The sequence below is a fragment of the Coturnix japonica genome, chromosome 25 (genome assembly GCF_054131305.1).
Source record: "Coturnix japonica strain WE chromosome 25, WE-NBRP24, whole genome shotgun sequence".
NCBI classification, from domain to species: Eukaryota; Metazoa; Chordata; class Aves; order Galliformes; family Phasianidae; genus Coturnix; species Coturnix japonica.
The window spans coordinates 7,132,908-7,142,111 of NC_140687.1; the positions used below are offsets into that span (position 1 = coordinate 7,132,908).

General features: G+C 53.7%; 1 protein-coding gene and 1 long non-coding RNA gene across 2 annotated transcripts; both read right to left on the reverse strand.

The window, feature by feature from the left end:
* Positions 1-432: 432 nt before the first annotated feature.
* LOC146756867 (uncharacterized) lies at positions 433-2,366 on the reverse strand. Its single transcript, XM_085523854.1, has 3 exons — positions 2,012-2,366; positions 1,346-1,487; positions 433-1,160 (listed from the first exon to the last, which is right to left on the reverse strand). The coding sequence occupies exons 1-3, from the start codon at positions 2,202-2,204 to the stop codon at positions 1,064-1,066; spliced, it is 432 nt and encodes a 143-aa protein (XP_085379980.1). The 5' UTR covers positions 2,205-2,366; the 3' UTR covers positions 433-1,063.
* A 448-nt stretch (positions 2,367-2,814) lies between these two features.
* LOC146756868 (uncharacterized) lies at positions 2,815-7,317 on the reverse strand. Its single transcript, XR_014937155.1, has 5 exons — positions 6,847-7,317; positions 4,356-4,495; positions 3,265-3,333; positions 3,052-3,123; positions 2,815-2,960 (listed from the first exon to the last, which is right to left on the reverse strand). It is a non-coding gene; the product is annotated as an uncharacterized LOC146756868 (long non-coding RNA).
* Between the last annotated feature and the right edge of the window lie 1,887 nt (positions 7,318-9,204).

Consider the following 9,204-nt stretch of genomic DNA (forward strand, 5'->3'; position numbering starts at 1 on the left):
GCTCGGATATGCATTTAGGAGATACCTGCTCCCCTCTCTTAGAGAGAATACATTTGAGCAGTTCCTCCACAGCTTCCCACAACATCGTGGCTTGCAGAGAACGGGATGGTACCCCGATGAGAGGTGAGTGCCATCCCCCCCCCCCCCAGTTCTTTATTGCCCTTGCACCGCGCTGTTAGAGAGGGGAGGTTCTTTGTTCCTTCTCTCCCTGGGTTTGTTCCCGCTGTCACCGAGTGAGCTCTAGAGAGATCTCCGTGACACAAACTCATTGCAAAGTCTAAGCTAGAAAAGCGTCACCTCAGTGTATCCCAGAAAAAGAACAGCGTTGAGATTTTAATTGGTTTTGGTTTTTTGTTTTATTGAGGGTGGGTTGTTTTTTGTTGTTTTTTAGGGTTTTTTTGGTTTTTTTTTGTCTTTTTTTTTGGGGGGGGGGGGGGGTAGGGGGGTGCGAGGGGAAGGGAGAGGGAGGGGACAGTTGTTTGGTTGTTTTTCATATACAATAAAGCTATGCAGTTCCGCTGTCAGTCGCCTCAGAGAGTTCCCGAAGGAGCTCAACCACATTCTGCTCAACATCGAGTTGTTCCATTGAGTGGAACAATGGTAGTCTTGCAGATGGAGCAATGCAGGAATTCTGACAGGATCTCCAGGTGTATCCAGTTCATCATCTGAAAGCTCCGCAACCAAATTGGAAGGGACCAGTCCTCTTGTGCCATCTGTCAGCTCTCCCTGAAACCAGCCATTCTCACCCACATCTCCAAAGACATTACGCATTGTCCGGCAGTCAGAGGAAGCTCGTTTTCTGGGTCCTCATTAGAACCCTCAACAGGAATGTAGCTGTGTCGAGCTAAGAATCTTCAAACTGCTGGTGATACCTGTCCTGGAGAATGCAGGATGAAGGACAAAAGCTCTGCTCTCACATTCAGGGCCATCCTCTGACAGAAGGCAGCACTCAGGACTGTTCCCAAGGATCTCTTTCATGGCTTTGAGTTCAAGCTCCAGGTCTTCCAGATGACCTTGAAGACTTCTGGCCTCTTCAATGGCAGAATGGAACGGACTGGAGCTATTACGGAGACTCTTGTTTGACTGGGTCAGAGTCTGTCTCGTTGCCTTCCCCAGCTCCATCTGCTGCTTCTGCTGCTCTCTTTTCCCTCTTGCGCGCTCTGTGAGAATGAGTTTCAGAAAGCACTACTCACTGACAGGAAATAAGGGGAAACTTGAAAGACTTTGCAACCTGAGTCCTGGCAGTGTACTGCCAGCGGCTGATTTGGCCGTCCAGGATCCTGGCACCACAAATGCTTCATTGCCAAATGCAGCAATAAGGTGTTCTGGGGAAAGGCCAACTCACAGGTAGTTTTTGAGCACCCATATCACAGTACCAACGGCCAGCACCAGCGCAGGCAGCAGCATCGCTGAGACCGTCACCGGAATGCGGCGCTTCCGCACAGATGTGTGAGCAGCAGCCTCTGTGCTTTTGCCTGTGTTCATCCCTGGAAGAAATGAGACAATGTCCCACGTTACCTTCAGCTGCGCTACAGATAATCTCTCAGTGTGCTTCATGGACCCAAGAGGTCATTTTGTCAGTGGGTGCCTCCGTCTCTGGTGCCGAAGCACCGGAGGACAAGAAGGATTGCTTCCACCTCTCGTTGGGTACGAAGAGGCTGCACAGGCACTACCCGTGTCCTCCTCTGGGCCGAGAGCTGGGGCTGTACTCTGGGGTCTGGGCTTGGTCTGTGGGGAGAGCTACAGAGCAGAATCCCTCATGCTTTTCCCGGCATGCGTGTCCTGAGCTCTCCTGTGGGACGCCCCCCAGGCTGAAGGTCAGGCTTCAGCCAGCACAGGGCACAGCCAGAGCCAGCCCAGGGGAGAAACACTCCTGCTTCTTTTACATGTGCTCTATGCTCACACGCTCAGGTCTGGCTGCTGACCTGGTGTGCAAGAGCTGGCAGCAAGAGCCTGCAGGCACGCAGTGACTCTGGTTTGTGACACCGTATGATCATGGGACAGAAATTACCTGGCATGCTGGTTGGTGCTGCCTGCATTCCTCTGTCCGGGATGGGCAGTGTGGGATATCCACCTTCCTGGAGTGCATCCGGGACCGGCAGTGTGGGATATCCACCTTCCTGGAGTGCATCCTGCTCACTTTGTTGGCCCGTTCCTTTAGAAAGAAAGCAGGGCAGTAGGAGTGGGATGTCACGTGCCCTCATCAAAAACTGAGCTTCTCCAATCCCGAGCTCAGGTAAAGTCCAGGCCCCCCACCCCCAAGTACACTGTGAGCCCCTCTGTTACCCAAAGGCATTTGGGCCCTCCCAGCTATTGGACAATGCTGACTCCCTCACACCTCTTGAGGAATCAGCTCCTGTGCAAGGCCCTCACATTCTGTGCTGTCACCAGCCCATCACAGCCAGGTAGCTGCAGGCTGAAATCCAAGCTCTAACACACAGTCCAAGCCTTCAGAATTAGCATCTCCACCTCATTTCCAGCATTAGCAAAGGCAGCCAACCCTGCTCGGGATGCTTCTCCTGCCTTGAACTTGCTCAGCTGCACAGAGGGCTTTGGATGAACAGAAGCACAGCGCTTGCCACTTGCTGCCATCTGGGTGCCAACGACTGCACAAAGCAGCTCTGACAAGTAATGGTTGTGCTGGGGGAGCAGCTGCCTCTGGGTCTTGGCTGGATGCAGACCATCTGGCAGCAGACCGTCTCTGGTGCTTGACAGCACCTGCAAGGTGATACATGGAACACGGCTGCAGCACGGCTCTGACCCATTCCTTCCTGCTGTGCAGGCTACAGCCTTCCCACACCTGCATATCACACCTCAGCTTCCCAGGTCCCACAGTGAACAGACTGAAGTATACCCACCACGCTCTGCCTTCTCCATTTCCTTCAGCAGTCGCTTCAGGAGACGGGATGAGCCCTGAGAGTATTTTCCTCGTTTGTATTCATCCTCTTCTCTTTCCGGACCTTAACAGAATGTATGAAGTTAAATATCACGTGCATGAAGTTTTGAAGATCAGCGGCGAGTCAGCCAAGTCAGTGAAGACAGAGTACTCACTGCTGGGATTCCAGCTGGGCTCCAGCACAGGAGGAAACCGATGACCGGGCAGGGCCCACACTGGGGGCACTTCTGCAACCAAAGACCCATGAAAAGTTTCAGTCACACACTACAGCATCAACTGAGTAGCAGAGCGTACAGGGGACTGTGCCATGAAATGGCACTGAAACGGGCAGCAAAAGCTCTCTAAAGAATTTCAAAGCTATGACGTACCTGCGCGATCCGACAGAGTTTCAGTTCCAGATCTCAGAGAGGAAGCTGGATCAACTCCTCTAGTCAAATCTGCAAATGAACACAGGACAAAGCAACTGCTACTGAGCATCCCTTCAGCCACAAGGTCGCAGGATGCAATTAAAGCCAGGGATTCCTTCACAACACTATTCTCTCCCTTCCGCACAGGGAAAAAAGGGGCCTGGGAGAGCAGGAAGGATGCAGATAAGGAGTGAGACCTCACGGAAGTCATCAGGCAAGGAGGAGAATAGATGTTGTAAATACCAGAAGAGGAGTTGCATCCCCCTGATAAGAACAAGAGGGGGTCTGCATGCTAAACAACTATTGAATATGTATCAGAATTCCGAGAAATCATTGACTATGTATGAGATGTACCTATATCTGTGTCACGATTTTACAAGTCCATGTGCAAGTTTGGTGGAGCTATCCCCCTTGCACCCAGCACTGGAATAAACATACCTGCTTTATAACCCATCTATGTGTTATAGAGTTTGATTCCGCAAGTCACTTACACCCCATATTTTCCCTAACAGCCACACTGGGTTATCTGGATTTGTTACATTTATCCATTGTTGCTGGCAGATGTTTCTCTCTCTCTCTCTGTCTTTAATCCCCACACAGCCCATCTTCCCAACTGTGGGTTTCGGTTAGGAGGTATGCACCCATAGGGTCCATGCCCTACTTGTAGATATTTATCCTGCCCAGCCCCAGGTGCCCAATTTGAGGCAATAGTTGCACATCCCTAATAGGCACAGTAATATGAGCCTGGGTGGTTACAGTATCCCCTCCCTAGGTTTGAGCTTAGGCAAGAATAGTAACCCTTTTGGTTTAGACTGGGCTGTATAGGTACCAGGTCACACAGGGATGTAAGGAAGCTTGGTGTGGGTGGCGTTGTGCTGCTATACAAAATGTGATCACTGTGAGAATCCCCAAGTACCAATGGATACCCCTAAGGCCCATCTTTCCCCACAATTCACTCCTCTGCCTCACTCGTCAACTGGGTTGCAACCAGCTACGAGGGGTTTTTTTAGTTCTTCTCAGCAGCAGTAGTGTTCTTCAGGGGAAGCCTTTACCTGGAATACCCATTGGGCTTGTCGCATTGTGAGTTTCAGGTCGTCACTCCCGGGAGCTACCTCCCACTTCTCGTCACCGATGGGTCCTTTAACACGGCTGGCATGAGTCCATCCTCTCTCTGTGGTTCGAATAGCTGTTTCTGCAGTAAATAAAACAACATAGGGACCTTCCCCTTGTGGTGTTAGTGTAGCTTCTTTCCAAGTTTTTATTAGGACCCCATCCCCCGGCTGTATCCTATGGATTGCTATCTCCAATGGGGACTGCTGTGCAATCAGATCCTTCTTGTAGTTCCTTGCACCCACTCATTAATTGTATAAGATTTTAATTGATCATCTTGTAAATGGGGGTGACCAAGAGGTATTTCAAGATTATAGGGCATACCATACAGCATTTCAAAAGGTGAAATTCCCAGATCAGTTCTGGGCTTCACACATATATTTAACAGAGCTAACAGCAAGCATTTTATCCAAGATGTCTTAGTTCCTATCATTAATTTTCTAAGTTGTTTTTTAATTTCCCCATTCATTCGTTCTAATTTACCAGAGCTCTGAGGGTGCCAAGGAGTATGATATTCCCATTTAATCCTTAGAATTTTCATTGTGTCACGTGTAACCTTTGACACAAAATGAGCTCCCCTGTCAGAATCTATTGCTTCTCTAATTCCATATCGAGGAATTATATTTTCTAATAGTACCTTCACTACTGTTTGTGCTGTAGCCCTTGCCGTAGGGAATGCCTCAACATAGTTTGTAAGATGGTCTACAATCACTAATAAATATTTATATCTCCCAGTTTGAGGGAGTTCAGTAAAGTCCAACTGGATCCTTGTGAAGGGTCGATAAGCCAATTCTCGCCCTCCTGGGATTCTTTTTCTCATATTCTTTGCATTCACCCTCCAGCAAGTCATATGTCCATTAACAATCCCCTTTGCTATGTTATATACCCCTGTACACATAGAATTATTGGCAAACTGATCCACTAAGGCCTGAGTACCCCAATGTAACGTGGAACCTCCGTAACACCCTCATAGCTACTGATTTTGGGGTTTCCCTTCGTAACACGGCGCCTGGTGGCCGCTGTGCTCGGGAGAATAAAAGCAGCTCGGACCGCCCCGCCCGCACGGGACCCAAGCCGCCCGGCGACCCATCAGGACGGCCTGGACCCGGAAGCGGACCGGACCGGCGGCGGACCGGCGCCGCGGGGAGAGTGCGGGTAAAGGAGAGAGGGGAAGGTCGGGTCTGTGCTCCCGGCCCCCTGGCAGACGGGGCCGTGGGTTCAGGTGGGGTTATGTAGGGCGGTGGTGACACTGGGACTTCTAAATCCCTTCTCCTCCCGCCCTCCTTTTTCTTTTAGGTGATATAAATGCCTCCTCGGCTCTGAGGCTATCCAGAGGTGGGCAGACTCACTTTCCTCTGAACCAGAAGACTCCTTAGCATTTACACAGAGGATAAGGGCCTGACATACCCAGTCCTTAGAGGAGCCAAAAAGGGGCCAACATACACTCTCCCCTTTTATGGCCTTATTGCCCCATACTTCTACACAATAACGAATCATTTTAACTTTACTTTTTCCCCGCCTAGAAGGGGAATCATTCCAATTCTTAATCATGAGTCCCAATGGACTGTCTGGGGAATACAGGGTATACCTATAACCTCACCACTAGTTCCCCCACCCATGGGACCAGAAGGCTTACTCTTCTTCTGTCCCATCTTCCTGCAGCACCTTCACACACACACACACACACACACACACACACACTCACGCACACACACACGCACATACATACGCACGCACACACATGCACATGCACATACACACACACGCACATGCACACACACGCACATGCATGCACACACACACACACGCACACACACGCACACACGCGCGCACACACACACGCACACACACGCACACACATACACACGCGCACACACACACACACACATACATACGCACGCACACACACACACGCACACGCGCACACACACATGCACATGCACGCACACACACACATGCGCACATGAACACACACACGAACACGCACACACGCACACACACGCACGCACACACACACACGCACACACACACTCACGCACGCACACACACGCACGCACACACACACTCACGCACGCACACACACGCACACACGCACACTCACGCACACACGCACACACACGCACACACGCACACACACACACGCACACACACACACACACACACACACGCACACGCACACACGCACACACGCACACACACACACGCACACACGCACACACACGCACACACACACACACACACACGCACACACACACACACACGCACACACACACACACACACACGCTTCCCCCTTTTCGTGGCCCGGTCCCTCGCGGGATGTGGGAACCGCACTACCGACGGGTCCGCACTCGCTTCGCCCGCAATTGGACGTCTCAGTCGTTGTGCCCCGGGGAACCCAACCCAACCGAACGGCTTCACCGGCCTATACTTACCCACCCCGTGGGTCTTCGTTCGGCCTTCGTGCACAAAGATTACTAGGGGTTAACCGGTTTGCTTGTGCCCTTATTTTAGGTTCGTCGGTGAAGGGTTTGAGGAGCAGTTTCCCCGTCGCCAGGTGCCTTCGTTCCCCGTCCCGAGCTCGTCCAATCCGGAGCCGGTGGGGGCGGAGCGGCGTAACCAGGAGCGGGGAGGGCAGGAGCCGCGAAAAAAAAAGCGAGAAAGCGGGAGCCGAGGGGCGGTTACAAAACCCGGCAGCCCGCTTGACCCCGGTCCCGCACAGCCCCCACCCCCAGCAACATCCCCCCAAACACTGACAAACTGTGACACCCCACACAATGAACAAACGTTTACAAACTGTGACACCCCACACAATGAACAAACGTTTACAAACTGTGACACCCCACACAATGAACAAACGTTTACAAACTTCTTACAATGGGACCCCAAAGGGGCCAATCAGCCCCCGCCGGGCCCCCCCGTGCCCCCATGAGGTGCCCCCCACCCAACGCTCCCCCGGTGCCAGCCCCACCCCACAGCAGCACCACCGACCCCACACGGCAGCAGCCCCAGACGCCGCCGCCCCACAGGGCAGACGAGGCGGCTCCAATGAGGGGGGATAAAGGGGGGGTCGGGGGATAAAGGAGGTGGTGGACGGGGCTGGGGGGGAGAATGGAGCACGGACGGCAACGGGAACACGGCCCTATAGGGGAGCACGGACGGCAACGGGAGCATGGACGGCAACAGGAGCAAGGACGGCAACGGGAGCACGGACGGCAACGGGAGCACGGCCCTATAGGGGAGCATGGACGGCTATGGGAGCATGGCCCTATATGGGATCACGGTCCCCTTTGGGATCAGGGCCCTATATGGGATCAGGGCCCTATAGAGGAGCATGGCCCCATAAGGGAGCATGGCCCTATAGGGGAGATCGGCCCTATAAGGGAGCACAGCCCTATATGGGATCAGGGCCCTATAAGGGATCAGGGCCCTATAAGGGATCACGGCCCTATATGGGATCAGGGCCCTATATGGGAGCCATGGTGCGACTCCATGGGGCTGCTGGCCCTGCTGAGGGCTCTGCTGCGGGAACGGAACCATAGGACCGGACTGAATGGAACGGACCAAACTGGGACAGGACAGAACGGAACGGACCGAGCCGGGATGGGACAGAACCGAGCGGACCAAACCGGGACGGCAGGTATGGGAATGGGGGGGGGGGGGCAACGGCGGGGGGGGCAATGTGACCGGGGGGTCACCTGGGGTCAGTGTCACTGGGGTCGCCATCATGGGGGTGTCACCGTATTGGGGGGGGTCACCATTACTGGGGTCACTGTCATTGGGGGGGGGGGGCAACATAATGGGGGTCACCTGGGGTCATTGCCACTGGGGTCACCATACTGGGGGGGTGTCCCCATCCCTGGTCGCCATTTGCCATGTTCCACCATGTCTGTGTGTGTCCCCAGGTGTGTCGGTGTCACCACGGCTCAGCACAGCATCAGCAGGACCTCCCTTATGAGCAGGACCCCCCCCATCCCCCCATCCCCCCTTATCACCATGTCCCCCCCTATCACCACCAAGGCCCTCCTTCTCACTATCACGACCCACTATCGCGCCACCACAGCGCCCCCTGTCGGCCCGCCCCCCCTTATCAGCCCGCCCCCGTTTCCCGTCCCCGTTCTGCCCGTTCTGCCGCCGTAACGGGGAGTCCCGCGCGGTGTGGAGCAGCCACGCTCTGAAGGACGCGCGTGGCCGCGTGCTGTGCCCCATCCTGCGGCGCTACGTGTGTCCGCAGTGCGGCGCCACGCGGGACAACGCGCACACCAGGAGGTTCTGCCCGCTCACCCTGGCGTCATATCGCTCTGTGTATGCACCGAGAGCACGGGGACACGGGGACGGCGGTGACTGATAGCAGGTAATGGGGTATGGGGTTATAGGGGCTATTAGGTGAAGGGGTTGTGGGTTATGGGGTTCTGGGGTTATTTATGGGGTTATGGGGTTATTTATGGGGTTATAGGGGTATGGGGTTATTGGGGCTTTGGGGTTGTGGGGTTATGGGGGTTATAAGGGGTTATGGGCTATAGGGGTTATGGAGTTGGCCCCCACATATTGTACTGTGTGTGTCGGGGCAGTTGTGGTGGTGATGATGTTAATTAAGACCGTAATTACTAATTACTATTACTAATAACGCACTCTGTGTCATCCCCAGGCTGTGCTGAGCGCAACGTGGGACAGAAGGCAGCAGCTGGGCACCAACTGTGCACCATCATTAGTGCACTATCACTTGTGCACCAACATTTGTACACCATCAGCTTTGCACCACCACTTGTGCACCATCATCTTTACACCATCAC

Coding starts and splice junctions, on each gene's coding strand:
- LOC146756867 (XM_085523854.1), bottom strand. CDS start 2,204: ATGAGGGCACGTGACATCCCACTCCTACTGCCCTGCTTTCTTTCTAAA. Junction 1,488..2,011: donor AGCACCAACCAGCATGCCAG/GTAATTTCTGTC, acceptor CATTTCTTCCAG/GGATGAACACAGGCAAAAGC. Junction 1,161..1,345: donor TGGGTGCTCAAAAACTACCT/GTGAGTTGGCCT, acceptor TCATTCTCACAG/AGCGCGCAAGAGGGAAAAGA.